The 20658-nt window shown below is 42.0% G+C and overlaps 7 protein-coding genes across 7 annotated transcripts; 4 read left to right on the plus strand and 3 right to left on the minus strand.

Annotated features, from left to right (window-relative positions):
- Positions 1–262: 262 nt before the first annotated feature.
- On the minus strand, positions 263–2316 carry BCIN_07g00970 (hypothetical protein). Its single transcript, XM_024693817.1, has 2 exons — positions 1148–2316; positions 263–1095 (listed from the first exon to the last, which is right to left on the minus strand). Exons 1-2 carry the CDS (start codon positions 2003–2005, stop codon positions 355–357), a joined length of 1599 nt encoding a protein of 532 aa, XP_024549606.1. The 5' UTR covers positions 2006–2316; the 3' UTR covers positions 263–354.
- Positions 2317–2870: 554 nt separating this feature from the next.
- Positions 2871–5351, minus strand: BCIN_07g00980 (hypothetical protein). Its single transcript, XM_024693818.1, has 9 exons — positions 5067–5351; positions 4934–5010; positions 4819–4870; positions 4592–4766; positions 4493–4516; positions 4371–4442; positions 3820–4323; positions 3597–3757; positions 2871–3541 (listed from the first exon to the last, which is right to left on the minus strand). The coding sequence occupies exons 1-9, from the start codon at positions 5301–5303 to the stop codon at positions 3119–3121; spliced, it is 1725 nt and encodes a 574-aa protein (XP_024549607.1). The 5' UTR covers positions 5304–5351; the 3' UTR covers positions 2871–3118.
- Positions 5352–6677: 1326 nt separating this feature from the next.
- On the plus strand, positions 6678–8516 carry BCIN_07g00990 (hypothetical protein). Its single transcript, XM_001556051.2, has 5 exons — positions 6678–7228; positions 7280–7406; positions 7465–7588; positions 7647–8089; positions 8149–8516. The coding sequence occupies exons 1-5, from the start codon at positions 7088–7090 to the stop codon at positions 8460–8462; spliced, it is 1149 nt and encodes a 382-aa protein (XP_001556101.1). The 5' UTR covers positions 6678–7087; the 3' UTR covers positions 8463–8516.
- A 57-nt stretch (positions 8517–8573) lies between these two features.
- On the minus strand, positions 8574–9921 carry BCIN_07g01000 (hypothetical protein). Its single transcript, XM_024693819.1, has 5 exons — positions 9781–9921; positions 9397–9721; positions 9249–9348; positions 8959–9196; positions 8574–8898 (listed from the first exon to the last, which is right to left on the minus strand). Exons 1-5 carry the CDS (start codon positions 9823–9825, stop codon positions 8686–8688), a joined length of 921 nt encoding a protein of 306 aa, XP_024549608.1. The 5' UTR covers positions 9826–9921; the 3' UTR covers positions 8574–8685.
- A 979-nt stretch (positions 9922–10900) lies between these two features.
- Positions 10901–14386, plus strand: BCIN_07g01010 (hypothetical protein). Its single transcript, XM_024693820.1, has 4 exons — positions 10901–11984; positions 12058–12447; positions 12527–13181; positions 13479–14386. The coding sequence occupies exons 1-4, from the start codon at positions 10999–11001 to the stop codon at positions 14244–14246; spliced, it is 2799 nt and encodes a 932-aa protein (XP_024549609.1). The 5' UTR covers positions 10901–10998; the 3' UTR covers positions 14247–14386.
- Positions 14387–15534: 1148 nt separating this feature from the next.
- On the plus strand, positions 15535–17104 carry BCIN_07g01020 (hypothetical protein). The gene has a single exon (XM_001556055.2). The coding sequence runs from the start codon at positions 15578–15580 to the stop codon at positions 16886–16888; it is 1311 nt and encodes a 436-aa protein (XP_001556105.2). The 5' UTR covers positions 15535–15577; the 3' UTR covers positions 16889–17104.
- Positions 17105–19012: 1908 nt separating this feature from the next.
- BCIN_07g01030 (hypothetical protein) lies at positions 19013–20298 on the plus strand. Its single transcript, XM_024693821.1, has 2 exons — positions 19013–20174; positions 20230–20298. Exon 1 carries the CDS (start codon positions 19113–19115, stop codon positions 19980–19982), a length of 870 nt encoding a protein of 289 aa, XP_024549610.1. The 5' UTR covers positions 19013–19112; the 3' UTR covers positions 19983–20174; positions 20230–20298.
- Positions 20299–20658: the final 360 nt, after the last annotated feature.

A 20658-nucleotide genomic window follows, 5' to 3' on the forward strand; every position in this document is an offset into this window, starting at 1 on the left:
TTTTTGCAGCGCCCAGCTCGTGTTGCCTATTGATAAATACACATTATGCCTAAATGTAACGTTCGGAGCCAAGAATTTTCCAATCTTGTTGACTGCACAGAGCAGTAAGGCCGGCCGAATTTGCTGGTCTCAAATTGCAGTGTTACATTAATTCTTTGGATCGTATGTTGGACTCGATCTGGATCCTAGTACTGAGAGAACCTCGAAGCTACGAGCAGAGTGTGCAATCTAATAGAACGTAGATAGAATGAGCACTGTTGAATGAAAGGAACAAATCATTATTGTTCAAGTTACTTCCTACGGGAATTTATAACTATCACCAGATAACACTTTCTCGAAGCTCTTACGCCAAACTCATGCCCTTCGACGACGAACACTCATTTCCACATATTCAGGCGGTAGCATCATGTTCAGCAAAGCTTGTCTCTTATACTGCCTGCCATCAAACTCAATATCATAGTTCATGGCAACATAAGCAAGAGCTTGCTTGATTGTCTGGGTAGCGAACCAGCGTCCAGGGCATTGAAATTTCCCATATCCAAAGGGCAGGAAGGATTCGGTGATAGTGGTGCAAAGTTCTCGCTCGCCAAGCTCTTGCTCGCATTTCTCTATTTCCTCATACTTTCGCGAGAAGCGGAAAGCGTCATATCGCAGAGGATTTGGGTAGGAGTCGGGATCGAGGTGCATTGGCTGTGTAGCAAAAACCATTCGCATGCCTGAAGGGATCTGAATTCCGTTACCGAGGTCGACTTTGCCTGAGACGACATCTATTGGAATGCTGGTGGCCCCAACATCAGAAACGCGCATGGACTCGCGTAACGCGGAATCGACACGAAATAGGCTGTCAACTGCTTGTTTTGTCGACAAGCCTCCATGTTCTGCGGATACACATTTGCATTCCGCAACCAATCCAGCGACAAATGAGGTCTTCTCTGGACTCTTGTAGAGATCAAGCACAGAACTACAGAAAATGTAACCCATTGCAAAGACAAATGCAATGCACAAGACGAGAATTCGGTCAGAAATCTTGTCGGGTTCCATTTCTTTTGCATCTAATTTACTGCAATGTTCAATTAACCATTGGAGAAAATCATCCTAAAGCTATTCGTCAGTAACGACACATAGTACTTTATAGTTAGGTATGTACCGGTTTTTCGGACCCTGCCTTGTGATCCTTGAATCCACGGATCCTCTGCTCGATCAACGGCCTAAGTATTCTTCGGCAACGTGCCTGGTAGTACTTTGATGGCCATGATATGATTCTCGCTAGCACTGGCCTGGAAAAGGGGGGCAGACAGTTGATGATAGATGTTCCTTTAAAGAGATAATTCGCATACATCCTTGCATTCTCCAACAAGGATTCATCACGGCAAAGAGGTAATCCGATGAGAATGCGGAATCCGGCCTGCGTGATAACTCGTGTGCAATTGTCCCAAGCATTTATGCTCGTCCACGTTTCAGAGGTTCCCCAATATTTGCGGAATGCTACATCAATTTCTTCTTCTGTTATGGCGGCGAGGGAGCTGACTACTTCTGCTTGTCTAAGCTTCTTGCGAGCAATATCAAATTGGATGAGATTGTCTATCACATCGCGGTCGGAAATCATATAAGGTAGCTGGAGGTGATCCATTTTGGCTTGATGGCGAGCCATCGAAGGATAGACCTTCTGGGTTAGATGTAGTAACGATGGTGGAAGCACAACTACAGAGCCTCCTGTCCACATAGTAGGGAGAATGAATGGCCGATTTTGAGCTTTGCAAAACTTGTCGTACCCATCTTGCGTGTTCTGCTGATAGGAGAATGCGGATCCGATTACAGCACGAGTCCATGAGAAAATGCCGCCGGATGAGACACCAATGGGTTCAACTTTGGTCCATACATCAACTTCGTCCTTGTTTTGGAAGAATGTCTGAAAAAGAAGCCGTGAGAGTATGATAACTGTAATCAACAAAACTAATAGAAGTAATTGAGTGCCCATTGTCCAAGACATAATTGCTATTGACATTCAGAAGAGGAAATGAGTAGCGGCTCTTAGATCTAAAATTACTCTGTAAGAAATCGGCAGTATTGAATGAGCAGTCTATCGTAGTTGAGTGTTAGAATGCACACGTCTGCGGAGAGTTTGCTATCATTTTTCTCCTCATTTCGAGCCTTGGAGTCTCAAAACTTTACACCCCGCAAAGAATATGGAGTACTCTAACAAGAAGAGAAGGTGCATCGGCTTTTTCTGTGGCATGTTTTTATATACCCCTTCATTGGCTCACATCCACATTCTGATCAGGACTAATCCGGCTGTAAATCCGTGTGGCGTTTGCCTGTGGGAAAATCAAAATCGTTGTCAGCATAAGCGCTGGACGATCCTTCCAAACTCAATGCATTTAAATATGAAAGAGGGTGGTCAGCAAAATTTTCGTCTGGAGTGATCTTTTTCTGCAATAATCACTTCCCACCGAGTAAGCCGGCAGAAGATTGATCTTCACATTGCATAGAGGTTATATTGAATCCAAAAGGCTTAGGATTCAAATATGGAAGAGGGTGGTCAGCAAAATCTTCATTTGTAATCGTCTTTTTCTTGGATAATCACGTCTCACCGAGTGAGCCTATAGAAGATCGATCTCCTGCATTGCCTAGAGGTTACATTAAATTTAAAAGGCTTGGTATCTATCCAGCCTCGTAAAATTTCGAATGCCGGGATCGAAAGATACTGCTCTTTTTGGTAGTAAGTGATACAAGTGTGTAACGGTAGTATTGTTCTGCGAGATTCTGATGTAATCACTCAGTCGTATCAGAATACTGTACGAAGTAGCAAGGTAGATTTTTAGGCTTTAATATCTATTAGTTGCCTGTCCTGTAATAATTATGCTTCAGGCTATAATAAGAGCAGGCGATGAAAATTAGCGAGCCAGGGTGGAATCTTGGCTTGTGGACTGTTCTATCATAATTAAAAAAGGCGTTGAGTCAGAAAAAGAATACAATATACTTCGTTATTACTAATGAATGGGAATTGATCTATGCTATGCTATGTCGTTCTTTTCTAAACCTTAGCCCAATAGATGCATAGCAAATTTTACTCGTGACTTACGCTTAGATGAATGAAAAATTCTTTCTTCTTTCAACCCTACGCCTTTGTGATTCCATTCTCTGTGCTTTCTTTTACTTTTTTATCCTGTCCATTCTGTTCATCCGTTGCTTTTATGCTCACATTTTGCCAACCCAATCCCCAAAGAACGAACCCACACATTACGCCCATAGCAGCCACTAAGTAGAAAGCGCGATCTATACTATTAGAGTATGCCAGTAAAACACCAGGAAGATCAGTTTCATCAACAAAGGCTCGGAATCCTGTAGCTCCAGCGTCGATAATGGCAGTAGCGTTGATGTGCGGTGCATGCTGGGGAAGTTGTGATTCAAGAGCGTTATCAAAGATTACGTTGCATATAACCAGGACGATAGCAGGACCTAATGTTTGTCCAAAGATAAGGAAGGCCATTGCAGATGAAAGCTCTTCTCCTGTTGTTGCTGCTTGTATTGCAATGATGGTCTATATATTATATTAGTAATAACTTCCAAATTTGCTTAGAGACATGACGACGAACCACTTGAAGACCAGCGCCTGAGCCAATTCCAGAAAGGACTTGAAATCCAGCCCATTTTCCACTTGAACTATTAGGACCTAGTGTCGAATACAAGCCAGCGCCAATAGACATCAGAACCGTCGAGAAAATCGCGAAAGGGATCAGATATCCCACTTTCATTACTAGTAAAAACGTCAGTCATAATGAAGATATCGAATTAGCGATGAATTCTTCGCCAACTTACTCATTGGACCCGAAAGTCCGGCCATAAATAGCTGCGGAAGGATTGTTGGCAGCAAGTATACACCGCTGAGCATGGCATTGGTATTTAAGATAGCCTGGAAATATATGGGAAGAAAACAGATCGCTCCGTAAAGACAGGCCATCATGAAGGCCTGATAGAGAACAGCCATCGCGACAACCCGTTTGGTAACCAATGAAAGCGGGAGCATAGCTTTGTCACCAAGCCGACTGTTCCACCAATACCAAACAACAATAGTTGCTGCAAAGCCGCAGAATAGCCCGATGACTTGTGAAGAGTTCCATGCAAATTGATTCCCTCCATATTGAAGTGCGAGAAGAAGCATCACTATGGCTGGTGCAAAGAGACAAAATCCGATCAAGTCGAGATAGTGATGTAGCTTAGGAAGAATAGTTCGAATCGGTGCTTTGCGCGTTTGCTCGGGAATGCGAAGTAAGATAATGGCAATCGACGAAACAGCTCCGAGTGGCAGATTGATGTAAAAGCCTAAGCTTGTTAGAATAGATGGAGGGATCATGGGACATTTCACTTACACCAGCGCCATGTAGTAAACGTTGTGAATACGCCACCGAGTAACGGTCCTACGACAAGTCCGAGTTGGTTGACTGGTATATTAACTTTAGCTTGCGTCTTATATCGGCGGAAGAGCACTCACGGCCTAGAGTTATCCCAATTAGATCTATGAAGTAAAGTCAGCAACCTTGAGTTCCAAATAATCATGTGAGTGTTTCCGCAGGAGATGTTCATTACATACTTGCGCGTTTCTCTGGCGCTGCGCAGCTAGAAATTATAGTAAGAGCACCACTTAGAATGCCGGCAGCACCCAAACCAGCGACGGCTCTGCCACATATCAACATAACAGAAGAATTGGCCACACCACATAAAAGCGATCCTAGCTCGAAGATTGAGAAGAAGGTCAGAAAGACCCACTAGATATCTTGTCAGCAAAAACAATGCGGTTTTTTTTCTAGAAAACAATACCTTCGTCTTGAAATGAGTGTAAATTTTGCCTGTCAAAGGCTGTGGAGCTGCACTGGAGGATTTTCAACTCTTGATTCTTCTGCTTTATCTTGGATAATGAAAAAGGATAGCATACCTTCCAAACTGATATGCACTGGCGTACCATCCAACATCTCTGAGAGATTTGAACTGATTAGTTATACGCGGAATAGCCTGTATGTCAAGATATCAGACAAAATCTGGAGAATGGAAAATAGAGAACAGCATACCGTACTAACGATCATATTATCTACTAGAACAAGAAAACAGGAAAATGCGACGCTTGCAATAATGATTGCTAATTTCACTCCGGATACGTATTCCACCTGGTACTCAACCTCGTCAACTGGTTTAGTCTCTAACCTCAGTCTAGAGCCATTGATTTTGGAATCGCTGGAGCTAGGGTTTCGTTCAACTGTCTTCTCGTCATCTTCTGGAGATGAGGATTTTGTCGCAGTGTTCTCCATCCTGTATTTCTTCGTGGCTCTTGTTGCTAGAGCACAGAATGAATTCACTGTGAGGAGAAGTTGTTAGGAGAGAAAAAGAAGCGTTGAAGGCATGACATTGCCGTTTGTGTGGTTACACAGGCTGTACGATTGGCCATGTTGTCTTTTACTCCAAACTACACCCTAGGTACTTTTCTTTTCGATTGGTAAGGTTAAGGCTACTGTACAAGCAAAATTTCAGATTGGAAGCAGTGCCACCCAGTGTACCAATAAAGACATAATGATTATTAGTGCTCATGTATCCTTATCAGTCTTGCTGTCTAGGTCATTATAGTGGTCGTGGTAATGTCATTGTGGTGGTAATGAAATACTTGGCAGTATCATCATTATCTTAATTGGGTACGACTCTTACCTGAATAGGCACGGCTTGAAAGGATAAAAGGATAACATGGCCGGCCATAAGTATACATCGCTCTATTACTTGTTGCTTATATATTTGATATTTATCAGGACAGCATTGGTGGAGGGTAGAGAAGCAAAACGATTCGTCTTCAGTCTTTGGTCATTCTCCAAATAAGATGATCGGTGAAGCAGTATGATATGATTTCGGGGCGGCTTTTGAGAGATAATATTGCGCCTCAATTTTGTGCCTCATTATTACATGAACGAAGGCTTTTTCTTCATATGATTTTTGACTTCTGTTTATGGCGCCTTAATAGGGATGTCGGAATTTTAAAAAATGGGCATGGTTTGTAAAAATTGCTTTTTCAAAACTAACCTTACCCCTTTAAAAAGAGAACATCATATTTACGAATTTTTAAACGACAACACTAGCGCCCCATAGCTGGAGTAGAAGCTAGGACATATTCACCCGCTCCCTGTTCAAGTGCCGGTGGTGGAGCTCAGAATGATTAAAATCCCCCGATTGATTTCTCCCGCCCCAGTTGTAAGCTTACTGGCAGGGATTGTATGTCGAAATAAGACCCTGTTCAAGCGCCGGGGGTGGGAACTTGCTAATGCAACAGTAAGCCGACCTGGTTAATTCTCCCGATCCCGATTTTGCTCCCCGCATTTTGTCTGATTTATCCTCTTGTTGGATCACATGTATGTTGAAATCAAGCAACAAGCTGCTCTAATTCAACAGATTTGATTTTAATATTACCCTAATAAGCTACGGGGACAAAGCAATCTTTCCCCGTGAAATTGGAAATTGTATTGGGCGAAAGAAAGCCATTACTGAAAAGAGTTCCGGTGCACCAATAGCGTCTCGCCAAAATTCTTTTTGCGTGCCAGTGCTACCTAGGTAATACTAGATATAGTACTGGCGTCCGTCCAGTCAGCATGCACACAAAATAAGGAACGAATTTGAAGAAGACAAGCTTCAACGTTCCCTGTGAAACTTGTCTTTAGGGCTTAGAATGTCATAATGCTAATGGGAGCGGAAAAGCAAACAGGACCAGATCAAGGCTCTAACACCCCCGGAGGACCCTTTTCAACGAGCAATTCGTTACTTTCACGTGCAACCCAGGGCTTAGCGCTCTCATAGAAATCCCTGAGAATGACCTCGGGAGTGTAAGCTAGCTAGCCTATAGCCCATGACTCACGTCTTATACCCCGCTGGAACCCCAGTGAAGCAAGCTCTCAGTTAGGAACAGCCTCCATGCGACTACAATAGCACTCTTTTCTGAGTATCATCAAATTTCTGCTTTTTTGATCTTTGTCTGATTGTTGAGTGTGATAATCAACTGCATTGCCATCTATCTACGTTTTCTTCCACCTCAGATAGCTTAAACAGTCAAATCAAAATGGAAGCTATCTTTGGCCAAATCAGACAAATCGCCAATACACTTGGTGACACGGCGAAGTCATCCTTAATCCGTGATCTTCATACTTTAGCACATTCGCTAGAAAGCGTGGATGACACTGTGAAAAGAATAAGCCACTTGGTAAGTTCTATTATTTGAGTTTGGTACGAATTCTGACTCGAAGCGTTTTAGCATGAAGAAGCTGCGGTGATTCGCGTCGGTATCGATCTCAAACTATTCGACATACTGGAGGCTCGCAGATCTCCACTCAGTCTTGATGAAATTGTCAAAACTACTGGTGGTGATAGCCAACTTATTGGTCAGTCGAAGTCGACGTTGGATCTTTCCATAATATTAACGCAATCATAAATGTTTAGGGAGGTTGATGCGATTTTTAGCTTCAGTCGCTGTAATCGAAGAAACTGGTAAAGATGTTTTTTCTGCTACTAATGTAACCAAGAATTTGGTGGTTGAAGGGAGTCAAGCCGGTGTTTGCCACGGGTATTCCATAAAAATCCTTCAAATGTTACTTCCTACCTGAACGCTAATAAAGTATTAGGTTTGAGACTTCAGGACCAATGTATCAAATGCTACCAGAGTTCCTGAAGAAAACGAATTATCAAAACCCAAAAGACCCTTTTCATACGGTTTTTCAAGATGCATTTAATTTTCCCGGGTCAGCTTTTGAATGGTTTGGCCAGAATCCCAAAAACCTTAGATATTACCAAGAGTATATGGCTGGTCGTCGTCAAAGTGTACAAGAGATGTGGATGTCAGTTTATCCAATCGAATCCGAGACAAAAGAGCTTGATCCGAAGGCTCCGTTACTTGTTGACATAGGTGGAAATATCGGCCATAACTGCGTACACTTCAAGACAATGTTTCCTAATATTCCTGGTAGAATCATTCTTCAAGATCTGCCAGAGAACATAAAGGCCGCTCTTTCAACACCGGGAATCGAACCAATGGTTTACGATTTCTTCAAACCACAACCTATCAAAGGTATGTAAAGCATCAAGCAAAATTTTCATTTATAGCAGCATCTAATCTATGTGTTTTAGATGCAAAGTATTACTATTTGGCTCATGTTCTTCATGATTGGCCAGATGATAAGTGCCGCGAGATTCTTGAGAATACGAAAGCAGGTATGGGTGAAAATTCGGTCATTCTCATTGATGAAATGATTCTGCCAGATACAGGGGTCTCTATGAATGTGACTACGATTGATCTCGAAATGATGTGTGCACATGCGTCTCAGGAAAGAACACAGTCGCAGTGGGATAATCTCCTCGCTACAGTGGGACTCAAGAGAATTGAAACTTGGGTTTATAATGCTCCTGTATATGAGAGTGTGATGAAAGTTGTTCAAGTTTAGGAATTTGAAAAGACCAGCCTTTTCTGCGTTGAAATTAATACCTTATTTTATCTAGCGAAATTTGTTTTCTTATTTCCTGTAAACGTATCATCCATTGTGGTCTATAGCTGTTGGTAACTTGATTTCTTTCTATTCTAGTACATGAATTTAACCATCACAAATTTACTGCGCAGTATCTGTATAAGAAACCTCACTTTCCGATATCCACCGTAAGTCATTACAACTATTTCTCATCACTGTTCTGAAATTTTAAGTTGCTCTCCATTCTAACAGCTCCATAAATGCTGAGAATATCAGCTTTTGGACCAGCAATGTCTCTTGCAGCAACCATATGCTCGATTCCAACTTCATACCCTTTTAGCGGCACTCCAACGGATGCCGCTAGCTCAAGAACTTTTGAACTAAGATCGATAGCTTTGGAAGTCTCGACCATTGGCTTTATTGCGTGTCAAATTAGCAACGACCAAGTTTTCTCAAGTGATTGCTAGCTCCTCACCTCATGTTTGTAGTAATCACCTGCATGCATTTTCTTCGCGTATATTGGGGGACCGACTTTATAATAGTTCGAGATCAACTCTTGGATATGGGAGTTACCTATCCCAGTTTTCGCTGCAAGTACGCTCACTTCAGCCACAGTCTCCATTGTCGACACGATTAGAACATTTCCTATCATCTTTAATAGAGCAGCTTTACCGGGACTCTCTCCACTGAGATCGATAATTGCTTTTGCTACTCTGATAAACATTAGAAAAAAGTCTTGAGGGGAGGTGAAAACTTCAAACTGACACGCCCACAAGGTAAGGTTTTATACGGGCAACCGACTCCCGAGGGCCTGCTGGAACGCAAACTAGATTCCCAGCATATGCTAGACTAGGCTCACCAAAAACTGCCAGTATTATTAGCACTTCAATTACAATTCACTAAAATTACTAACCAGGCATAGAAACAAACTCGGCACCAGCATCCAAGATTTGCTTCGAGAGACTATCTGCGGTCTCAGCCGGGATCGTTGAGCTTTCCACGAACAATTTCCCACGGATATCAAAACTGGAGAGGGACTTGAACATTTCTGTTACGGCCTCCTCGTTTTGAATACATGACCAGATAATGTCGGCTTTTGATACGACCTCAGACAAAGAACTGGACACTATTGAGTGTCCAATACGTGCGCTTTGCTCTTCGGCACGGCTTTGTGTTCGATTGTAGAGAATTAGAGGTTTTTCAAATTCTCCCTTTTCGACCAGATTCTTTGTGATACCCTACGCAATTAACTTTCAGTAAATATGGAGAAATCGTAGATTAAGAAGGTAAAACTTACCTGGCCCATCAAACCCATACCGATAAATGCAAGACGTGGAGCCATTGCGATAACTTTTGTCTTTCTGATATCAAGCACAAAATTTCTGTTGTGATATACCTGGGTGGGTGCTGTGGTATGATTGTGAATGGCGGCATAGCCATTGGAAGGGAGAAAGGAAAGAGGCGACAATCATATGAATGTTACAATGAAAATTATTCACTCAAAATTGACTGACTGCCTCCCCGGTCTCTCCATAAGATTGAGTTACATTGAATCCAACAGACACTCGTGTAGGTGTCTTCCAAACCCTTCACCGGGCGCGGAGTACGTAAATCGTACCAATAGTCTCAGTAGCCAAGGAAGTAATCATCCCAGATTTGCTAATCATAACGGATTTTCCAAGGGGTATACTATTTTTTATTGAGATCCAGAAGAGGTTAAAGGTGAAAATTGGGGTATTGAAGAATACACGACAGCTATGGCGTGAGGTAATACATGTCTATGGGATGCGGAACATGGAACATGGATCTCCTCACACACAGCATGTCAGATCTTAGTGACAGTTAAGGATCTTTGTAACACCCAATAAGAAGGGAGGCGGAAAATTGGCAGAACTTACTTGATCATTTCACTGGCTAACTCTTTTAATCTCGCGTTATCGATCACCAGCGCCAATGCCTCGGAAATCACCCTTTCTAGACATAAGGTACTCATGCATTGCTGCTGGCTAAACGACGAAGTCAGCACAGCATTGCCGTCCTTGAAGCATAAACGTGGCGTTTCGTTAATTCCTGCGAAAACTTTGCTAGTTAACGCTTATAATATTAAGATAACCTTATTCTACACTCACATGTTTGGTGACTTGAATAGTCTCCGGTTGAATCTTTGTGTTACATTATAATTCCCAGCAGCTTATAAATCCTTTAGTATCTCCGAACCGGCTTTTCAAATTTTGCAATTCCTCGTTTAAACAAGACATGGAGATATCAGCTGAGTGATTTGCAAAAAGTATTACAGCTACACAGAATAGCTTAGAGATGACATATAACGTAATAATGAAGAAAGCATCTTTAGACGTCTAGTCCAGGATATAATATCTGCCATTGTACAGCGGGATTTTCTTGGGATAAGAACCTTTGATGCTGTGAAGCTAGCTCGACATATCTTGATCTCTTTCAAAAGAATTATCCTCCACCTGCATTGACTCCACCCTGAGTACCACAGCATTAGCACGAAATGGCCCCAGCTAACATAATAAGCATTCTGAGGCTCTGCGCTAGCAGAGACGACGGGCGCGGTATTGTCACTTATCCACTGGGAAGCAGAAACAGTGTGAAGACGTTATACAAAGATTTAGAGTTCCAAGTGATCCACAACGCAAGATTCCTGTCACGTATCTCCAACTTCAGACCAAGATCAATCGTTTTACTTCATTTCACGGATCACCTTGATAACATCGTATGGTTTTGGTCCGTAATTGCTGCTGGAGGCATTCCTGCACTATCAACACCATTCAGTAATGTTGAAACCCAGCGCCTGAAACATATTGCACATTTACACAATCTCTTGAAGGCTCCCCTCTGCATAACGAGACGTTCCTTGTTAGATCAGTTCTCGGATCAGGATATACTGAGACCATACGTTATCGAAGACATCTTCTCCGCTCAAGTCGCCTTAGAAAATGATAATATAGACGAACTTGGTCAAGTTGCAAGAGAAGAGCATCCGGAAGACTTAGCTATATTAATGCTTACCTCTGGCAGCACGGGAAACGCAAAAGCCGTCTGCTTGACTCATGGCCAAATTTTTGCCTCAATGGCTGGAAAGTCTTCAGTTCGGAAGGATATCCCCAAGGATTTCTCTGCCCTGAACTGGATAGGCTTTGACCATGTCGCCAACTTGACAGAGATACACCTTGAAGCCATGTACCTTAATATAGACCAAGTTCACGTACAGGCTCCAGATGTCATTTCTAACCCTCTGTTTTTACTGGAACTCATACACAAGCATCGTGTGGGATGGACATTTGCACCAAACTTTTTCTTGGGAAAATTGAGGAAACAGCTAGACACAGTTATTGTGGACACAAGTCTCTACCTAGACTTAAGCTGTCTCCGTCTTTTGGTTTCCGGTGGCGAGGCAAATGTCGTGGAGACATGTGATGTTCTTTCCCGCCATCTAGAAAAATACGGAGCACCATCAAATGTGATCTCTGCAGCCTTGTAAGTTAGATCTCAACTTTTTCTTTGGTTCAATTACCACTGGAGAAACACCACTCAGCTAATGATGCCGCAGTGGTATGACAGAAACCTGCGCTGGGTCTATCTATAATCTCGATTGCCCTAGATACGATGTTCATAATATGCAGCAGTTCTGTTCTCTTGGGCGTTGCGTACCGGGAATAGAGATGCGAGTTACAATCCCTCAGGCTGGCGATGAAATTGTCCGGGCTTCAGCCAACGAACTTGGCCTTCTTGAACTTCGTGGACCTATCGTGTTCAAGTCCTATTTCAATAATAAGTCCGCCACAACAGCTTCCTTCACTCCAGATGGCTGGTTTAGAACAGGAGATCACGCCACGATCGATCGAGCTGGAATGCTCCATCTGGCAGGGAGGACAAACGATACCATGAACATCAATGGCGTTAAGTATCTCCCGAACGAGCTAGAGGCTGCTATCGAAGAGTAAGTACTGTTTCATCATAGTCTGCTCAGCTATCATTCAGCTAGATAAATTATTGAAGCTGACGTTGCGAAAATGAAGGGTTGGAATTGAGGGTGTGACACCGAGTTACACAGTATGTTTTTCCTTTCGTCCACTTGGTGCGGAATCAGAGCAAATCGAAGTTGTTTACTTGCCCTCCTTTGGACCCCAAAATGTCGATGCTCGAATTGCAGCTCGAGACGCCATTATTCAAGTCACAATGTTGCAAACTGGCTCTCGACCTTCAGTTCTGCCATTGAACGATGCTTTGCTGCAGAAAACGACACTCGGAAAACTCTCTCGCGCCAAAATCAGAGCTGCATTTGAACGTGGTGACTATAAGAAATGCCTGGAATTTGATAAGATGCAGATCGAAATATATAATTCATCCCATATGCAACAACCTTGTACTGAGAGTGAACGCATCATTCAAGAAGTATTTTGCGAGGATCTAGATCTCCATCCGCAAGAGTTTGGCGTCAATACACATGTGTTTGAGATTGGCATTACCTCCATCCATTTAATCCGATTGAAGCAGAAACTTCAAAGCCGCTTCTCTATCCCAGAGATTCCCATTCGCATGATGATGCAAAATTCGACCGTTCGAGAGTTAGCCACGGCTTTGGAGAACCTCGGTAAACCACGAAACTATGAACCCATCATATCACTTCAGAATATCGGACAAAAGGCTCCTCTATGGCTCTTTCACCCAGGAGTAAGTGAAATCTTTCCTATAATTCTGCTGATTCAAATTATCGTGCGTACGCATGAAAGCCTGGAGAGAAGATCATGGTACGGTATTTGTATTATAATCAACTTAATAGGCTTTCAACTGGATCGTTAGCACATTTGGTCATAGACACATTTGGATGTAGACAGTATGATTGTTTGGGGATAAGAAACTTATACAGTATAAGTTCTTGACCATTTAACCGAGATATCACGGCTTGTGAATCGATCAAGGTCCTTGAACGCTACTTAGAAGCGACATGCTAACCTTGTGATACCACAGGTTGGCGAAGTTCTCGTATTTCTCAATCTCGCAAAGTATCTTCCTGATCGCCCAGTATTTGCTCTTCGTGCTCGAGGCTTCGAAAAGGGGGAAACATTTTTCACAGATATTAAAGAAGCAGTAAACACATATTTCGAAGCCATAAAGAGCAAGCAACCGAAAGGTCCATATCTTCTCGCAGGTTATTCGTATGGTACAATGCTCGCATTTGAAACCGCGAAACTGCTAGAAGCGAGCGGTGATGAGATTTCCTTCCTTGGATCCTTCAACCTGCCCCCACATATCAAATTCAGAATGAGACAACTTGATTGGACCGAATGCTTGCTGCATCTGGCCTACTTCCTTAGTCTCATCGATGTCGAGCATTGCGAGATAATGGCACCACAGCTCCGACAATATTCCAAAAAGCAAGCCATCCAATGCATCAGCAAAGTCGCAAACCCAAACCGTCTTCTTGAGCTTTCACTCAATGAAGAGATGCTTGGAAATTGGGTCGACCTTTCATATAGGCTGCAGAGCATGGCAAATAACTATGACCCCTCGGGAACAGTTGCGATGATAGATATATTTGTTGCAGATCCCTTGCAAGCTGTGGCAGCGAATAGAGAGGATTGGAGGAAAAATTGCTTAAGCAAATGGGCGGATTTTAGCAGATCGAAACCAAGATTTCACGATGTAATGGGCGAGCATTACACAATGATTGGGGCGGACCATGTTTTCAGTTTCCAGCAGACTTTCCGTAAGGCATTAGAAGCAAGGGGATGTTGAAATTTTCGCAAGATATAATAATATTATGCGAACCATACCTACTGCAGGTAGCAGTGTTTGGAGCAATGAAGGCAATATACTATGAACTGTCCGAACATTATGCTAATATTTATAATTGTTAGATAGCACGTGTATTTTCACTATTGTACGCGCTAGTGCAATCTACTACATTATACATAGTTCTACCACAGCATTCTGACCTGCGATCTAACAATGTGATATACTTGATTCACCGTCAGCAAAAGTGACGATAAAGGAGAATTGGTAGGTAGAACTTTTTTTTCGTTGAAGGTCGACTGTATTAGGTTTGTTTGTGGAATACTTGAAAAAGAATTTGGCTATGCTACACATGGAGGCTTTTACATGGAATCTCGCGGAGAATTAGTAGATTATGTCTTTTTTATATCGGCACAAAGTGCCGTTCAAGTCTAAGATAACACATGAAGAAACAATCGATGCGTAGAGTTAGTTGGTGAGCTGTTTTCGCGAAGTCGATTGGTGATTTACTGTATCACAATAACAGTTGCAGTGTTTCTTGGTTTAGTTAGGCTGAAAAACTACAAAACACAAATTTCGAAGCGACTTGGATCCAGAAACAGGGAGTGCTGCCTCCTGTACCTTGCCGCAGCTGAGAGTTCTCAAGTCGCCTCGGTGGCCCTGGGACTCAGGGTAGCGTGTTGCCAAGGCGTCATAATAATACTTTTGTGAGACCCCATCCGCCACGATCACGTTCTTTATTGATTGGAAATCAATTTCAACATTGATAATGAGACTCTCACCGCGTAATAAGTCCAGAATGGTGAATATCCATGGATATTTGGATTAGATGTGTGGCAGCCACGCAAACAGTATGCTATTCAGACACCCCGGACTCCATCCGTGCCGTGTGCGGTAGGTGTAGGATTACCACGGATTTATAGATGTAAGAAGTAATAATGCGTGTTTCATAGAGTAGCACAGCATTTGCTGTGCCCCTTGCTTTTAGCCTCAACTCTTTATCATATGATCTTATTCGTTTGGAATCCATGGTAGAAGGCTTCGGTAAAATGTACTCTAGAATCTTAGTAAGACGCTAGTACCAATTAGATCGGATACGGTAGGGGAGACGTACCATTCTTCCCTACCACCTAGAATCTGCACCTCGCCTTTCAATTCTTATGAAAGGTACCAATCAGCCTATGATTATCTGCATGTTACTCACCAAGTGTAACAATTCAATACTGTCAAGTTTTCCGAGCCTTTAAGGTTCTTTCCGCCAAATGAAATCCCTCTTCCCTTCACCTTTTTTGTTCACGGTGTTACTATCCTTTATTATTGCAAAGGCGAACAGCATGTCCGAATCACTTTTATCGGAGTTCCCCCAAGGTGTCTCCGATGCCATTCAATACGAGCGCTCTCTGTGGGCACACAGTGCCGAAGAGGATGCCGCATTCTACTCGGTGTCTGGAATAGACATGGCCTCTGCTCAACCGGGAACACCGATCAAAGTGCAAGAAGATGCAAACGTGCCACAGAACTATACTCTTCCACCTAATACTGCGGTATCACGATTCATCTATGTATCGGAGAGTCTATCTGGAGAACGTCGTCCTGTTTCTGGCTATGTCTTGTGGCCTTATATGCCTCGTCTGGATGCGAACGGCGGAAACCAAGTTGTTGCCTGGGCTCATGGCACATCAGGAACAACAGTCTCAACTGCCCCATCCAAATTCAAAAATCTTTGGAACCATTTTATCGCTCCCTACCAATTAGTTCTTCAGGGCTACGTCGTAGTAGCCACGGATTATGCTGGTTTGGGTGTTGGTAAAGACCAGAATAACCACTCGATTGCCCACGATTTTTTTGCCTCTTCTAGTGTAGCCACCGACGTTGTTTATTCTATTCAAGCTGCAAAGAAAGCTTTTCCTCAACTCTCTGAATCGTTCGTTGTGCTTGGACATAGCCAAGGAGGTGGCGCTACTTGGGGTGTCGCCCAGAAACACGCTGTATCTAAAATTCCAGGTTATCTCGGTGCCATAGCCATCTCCCCAGCCACCAGTGTTCTTGATAATCCTGAGCCCTTCGGAAGTCTGATAGCTGCAACCATGGCTCCCGGAATTGCAGCGTTATATCCGGAATTCGACTACAATGATTTCTTTACGCCTGACGGCCTAGAACTGTTCCAGAAAATCGTCAAACTTGATTGCGCCTCTTCTACAACCATACCAATATTACTCACGCTTGCTGGCAACTTACTAAAGCCTGACTGGACATCTAATGAATGGCTTTTGAAGTACGACAATCTGACTGCGAATGGTGGACGAAAGATTTCTGGACCTCTTCTTGTAATCCAAGGCGACAATGATCCAATGGTCAACTATAATAACACGGTGAAAAAACTTGGGGCTGCACTTGATCTATCTCCTACATCTCACGTTCAACTTTTCCGCCTCCCAGGGACCTCACATACCCCTGCTGTAACAGGCTCTCAAAGAATATGGATGGATTGGATTGCAGATCGATTTGCTGGAGTTCAACTTCAACCTTTTGATAAGAATGCAAGTTTTACTAGTGTAGTCACTCCCGCCAGAAATTTGTCAAGCTACGTACCAGAACTTAATTGGTTTGTTGGGCCTGCAACAGAACCTTATCAAACCCCATGATTCTGCTTCATACTCATCACTTCACTCTATTTATCGGTTTCTCTTTCTAGGAACGAAATATCTCGGGTTTAATTTGCTGATTTTCCTGATATTGGACTCATACAGTCGTGGATGCCTTGACTAGAGGGTCGAGAAATTCTTGAGTAGTTAGGAGGATGGATGGAGGATTCATAATTATGTTCACGTTTGCCAAGAGAAAATCACTACCTCTAGACAGAAGAAAATAGGAATAATCCATTATGATTTTCGTTCACTGCTCATCACTTCCATATGCAATATTTGAGTTCTAAGAATATAATTAGTAACAGTAACAGTAGACTTGAATTCTCACCTACTATCATCACTATACCTAAAATTGATGAATGGCTTAGTGAATACACAAAGGTCAAGTGACAAGTATTATGAGTTTCTCCAAAGCTGCTCCTAGATTCAACTGATGTCACCAGACTCAGATAGATATTTCATTTCGATGTATATATCAACCGTGGGCGTGACACACGAATTTATTGTAAAATTATCTTCCAAGTGCGAAACTGGTAAATCGACTAATACGTGTCATTTGATTCTAATAGATCATCCTCAGTCTGTTTACTTGCTCAATAGAATATGGAAATCTAGAGAATATTTCAAGTTTTTTGAGGTGATGAGTTGAAAGATATCTTGATGTTCAAGGTTCTGATTGTCCTTGCGAATTTGTGAAACTATTGTTACATCATATAGTTTGGTCGTTGAGCGAGTATAATAGGCGCTCGCGTGTTGATTGATAAGTGCTAAATTACTTTATTCTTTATGACTGTCATCGTTCTCGATCATTACTATCTATGAGAAGCTGTGATGTACTCAAATAAGGAAGCGTTAGCACATTGCTAGTTGACATAACGCTCTCTTTATGATCATACAATTTACATTCCAATAATTACTATACAACACATCACGCAAACATATGATCTAGTGTAATATAAGAAACATCATCCTTACGCCAATGTAGACGAGTTGGTGTCCTGGTGCTTGGGGGCGAGAGTGAGAGTACACTGCAAAAATGGACTTAAAAATATCTCTCGGAGTGTTGACTTGTATATTTTAGGAATCATTTTAATAATTTTTTAGGGTTTGAATAATGAAAAGACAGATTTTGATGTTAACCAATTGAATGGTAAAATAATAATATAATGAAATGATTACAAGATTCGAAAGTTGAGAAGTGTCCCATCAGTTTATATAGTCACTGATAAACCAGCCCCGCATAACCCCCCTCCTCCCTTCAGAGCCCTATGGTTATCCCAACTCATATTATTCAACCACCCTCATATCCTCATATTATCATAAAGTCTTGCCACGAAGATATATCATTTAACCCAATACCAAAAAACCTACACCATAAACTTTGCGTAAAATCCTCAGCACGATGACTTCAACGCTGGGCTCTAAAGCACTATAATTGAGATACTCCTTCATACTCTTGACCAAAATAGGAATATACCAAATGGATTAGCAAAAAATATGTGAATCACTCAGTTTCTGTTTAATGCAGAGCACTTGTGGTACACTGAGTGCGTGGACTGGCAGGGCACTATAAAAGTTGATTTGGAAGTATCTCTTGAAGAACCAGTTTCGATATTTTGAGAATCGCTACATTGATTTATTAAAAATTCAATAATGAAGAAATTGATTGTAATATCAAACAATTGAAGAAGGAATTTACAAAAAAAAATGAAAGTTGTGAAGGGTCCTGTCAGTCCATGCATCTGCTCACTGATGAACATTCACATCGGTACGAAGCAAGACGTGCTCCGTAAATCGTTCCAGATACTAAAGTCAATTATTACACGTGTTAATTAACAGTAAGCAGTATACTCAATTAAAAAAAAAACTTGGCAGCCAAGGAAATGTTCCGTGAGTCTGGTCATTACTAGAAAATATGACGACGTACGAGTCTGAATCTAAATACTTTAATTTAGTGAATGTTCCTGTTTTATCACGTACTTGGTAGCCCTACTACCCCGCCCCAGGTATCTTTGAAACTATGTGATTGGGTAATTCCATCTGATTCACTTTAGCTCCATGCACAGATATAAAAATATAACAATTTCCCAACCTTACTTTCTTTCTTTTCCCACAGCCCCTGCACATTCAATTCTACATTATCATCTTCACATATAATATTCAGTTCGGAACAATCATCAAATTACAATCAGAATAGACTGCTATCAACTACAACCTTATAATGGTCAATATGGCAAGAATGCAAAAAACGACCTTTATCGTGTTGTCTGATACACACGACTACCAATTTGGCGACAATGCATCAAGCAAGTTACAGCTCCCCGTTCCAAAAGTCGATGTTCTTCTCCACTGCGGAGACTTAACACAAGTTGGAGGAATTCCCGCCTTCAAGAAAGCACTTAAAATGCTCAGCAACTTTGATGCAGAGCTTAAACTAGTTATCGCAGGAAATCATGATTTGGAGCTTGATGAAGGATGGTGCAAAGCACACATTGAGGAAGACGAGGACTATCTTGACGACCATGCACGGGCCATGGAGGTAATGAAGGGGCAATTAGCGAAAGAAGCGGGGGTGACTTATCTGGAGGAGGGAACACACACTTTCAATCTTCAAAGTGGTGCAACATTCAAGATCTATGCTTCTCCATACCAACCCGAATTCAATGATTATGCATTCCCTTATCAACGTAATGAAGATCGATTTAATGCATCTGGGAAAACTGCAGAGGGTGTAATTTCGATTGCTGAGAATCCTATCCCAGCTGGTGTAGATATTGTCATGACCCACGGACCACCAAAGGGCTTTCGTGACGAGAACCTGGGCTGCGAGAACATCCTTCGCGCGGTCCAACGTGCGAAGCCTTTGATGCATTGCTTTGGTCATATTCATGAGGGATATGGTGCCAATAAAATCGTGTGGGATGATGCGAGAAAAGCAGAGGATGACTTAATCAACGAGTATCCACAGGCTATGAACTTGCATGTTGAGTCTGGCAAAGAAACACTGATGGTTAATGCGGCGATTCTGGATGGGGAACATCAGCCTACCAATGCTCCCTGGATTATCAGTTTGGAATTGCCTTATTTTTAAGCAAACACCTCCCGCGCCGGCTACACATATCGATGATGATCGTATAGAACGGTGTCTCTGAAGAGAATGACTGAGTCATCTGGAGCTACGCAACAAATACATTCATTTCAACTCTACGAATGAATCAATCTTGTTTCTCTCACTATCAGAAAGTTCATATCTCATCTATACGTCATTATAACAACCAAAAAGGTATGAAAAAATTCATTTATCCTCATAATGATTTTGCTGATTAGAAAAAATCTAGAATCCTTTTTCCTTCTTTCTATCCTCCTCGCTAGAAGTCAAAATAATATAATTTATAATGTTTATATCAAAACATGGATAGAAAATAAGAAATAAAAGTGAAGCCTGTTATCTTTTATCCATCATCCAATTTTGTGTAATGTAATATCAATTTATGAAATATCATACTCGCAAATTCTTATGTTATATCTCAAATCTTCTATTCAATCACGTTTATTCCGAGCTCCTCGGGTCTATTGACGGGCTGAGCTGACAGTTTAAGGTCTCGGGGACAAGTGCGATATCCTCACACTGTCAAAGTAATTCAATTACTTGATATCTCAGTCTGGTGGTACTGGGAAGCAAGACTTGACTTTAATGTTTAAGATTTTACAGAATAATGGTCACGTGTCTTGCTTCGTGTCGAAGTTGTGCTACAATTGTTCGGAAT

This window comes from Botrytis cinerea, chromosome 7 (genome assembly GCF_000143535.2).
Source record: "Botrytis cinerea B05.10 chromosome 7, complete sequence".
Taxonomy (NCBI): domain Eukaryota; kingdom Fungi; phylum Ascomycota; class Leotiomycetes; order Helotiales; family Sclerotiniaceae; genus Botrytis; species Botrytis cinerea.

What these genes read in the sequence shown, in the direction of transcription:
- BCIN_07g00970 (XM_024693817.1), bottom strand. Translation starts at nt 2,005, where the DNA reads ATGTCAATAGCAATTATGTCTTGGACAATGGGCACTCAATTACTTCTA. An exon ending in AGGCAGGGTCCGAAAAACCG is followed by an intron (nt 1,096 to 1,147) that starts GTACATACCTAA and finishes GAATAGCTTTAG; the next exon opens with GATGATTTTCTCCAATGGTT.
- BCIN_07g00980 (XM_024693818.1), bottom strand. Translation starts at nt 5,303, where the DNA reads ATGGAGAACACTGCGACAAAATCCTCATCTCCAGAAGATGACGAGAAG. An exon ending in GTTTACTACATGGCGCTGGT is followed by an intron (nt 4,324 to 4,370) that starts GTAAGTGAAATG and finishes TAACAAGCTTAG; the next exon opens with GCTTTTACATCAATCTGCCA. An exon ending in CAGGCGCTGGTCTTCAAGTG is followed by an intron (nt 3,542 to 3,596) that starts GTTCGTCGTCAT and finishes TATAATATATAG; the next exon opens with ACCATCATTGCAATACAAGC.
- BCIN_07g00990 (XM_001556051.2), top strand. Translation starts at nt 7,088, where the DNA reads ATGGAAGCTATCTTTGGCCAAATCAGACAAATCGCCAATACACTTGGT. An exon ending in TGAAAAGAATAAGCCACTTG is followed by an intron (nt 7,229 to 7,279) that starts GTAAGTTCTATT and finishes GAAGCGTTTTAG; the next exon opens with CATGAAGAAGCTGCGGTGAT. An exon ending in CAAACCACAACCTATCAAAG is followed by an intron (nt 8,090 to 8,148) that starts GTATGTAAAGCA and finishes TATGTGTTTTAG; the next exon opens with ATGCAAAGTATTACTATTTG.
- BCIN_07g01000 (XM_024693819.1), bottom strand. Translation starts at nt 9,825, where the DNA reads ATGGCTCCACGTCTTGCATTTATCGGTATGGGTTTGATGGGCCAG. An exon ending in AAACCTTACCTTGTGGGCGT is followed by an intron (nt 9,197 to 9,248) that starts GTCAGTTTGAAG and finishes AATGTTTATCAG; the next exon opens with AGTAGCAAAAGCAATTATCG. An exon ending in GTGATTACTACAAACATGAG is followed by an intron (nt 8,899 to 8,958) that starts GTGAGGAGCTAG and finishes CACGCAATAAAG; the next exon opens with CCAATGGTCGAGACTTCCAA.
- BCIN_07g01010 (XM_024693820.1), top strand. Translation starts at nt 10,999, where the DNA reads ATGGCCCCAGCTAACATAATAAGCATTCTGAGGCTCTGCGCTAGCAGA. An exon ending in AATGTGATCTCTGCAGCCTT is followed by an intron (nt 11,985 to 12,057) that starts GTAAGTTAGATC and finishes ATGATGCCGCAG; the next exon opens with TGGTATGACAGAAACCTGCG. An exon ending in CTAGAGGCTGCTATCGAAGA is followed by an intron (nt 12,448 to 12,526) that starts GTAAGTACTGTT and finishes GCGAAAATGAAG; the next exon opens with GGTTGGAATTGAGGGTGTGA.
- BCIN_07g01020 (XM_001556055.2), top strand. Translation starts at nt 15,578, where the DNA reads ATGTCCGAATCACTTTTATCGGAGTTCCCCCAAGGTGTCTCCGATGCC.
- BCIN_07g01030 (XM_024693821.1), top strand. Translation starts at nt 19,113, where the DNA reads ATGGTCAATATGGCAAGAATGCAAAAAACGACCTTTATCGTGTTGTCT.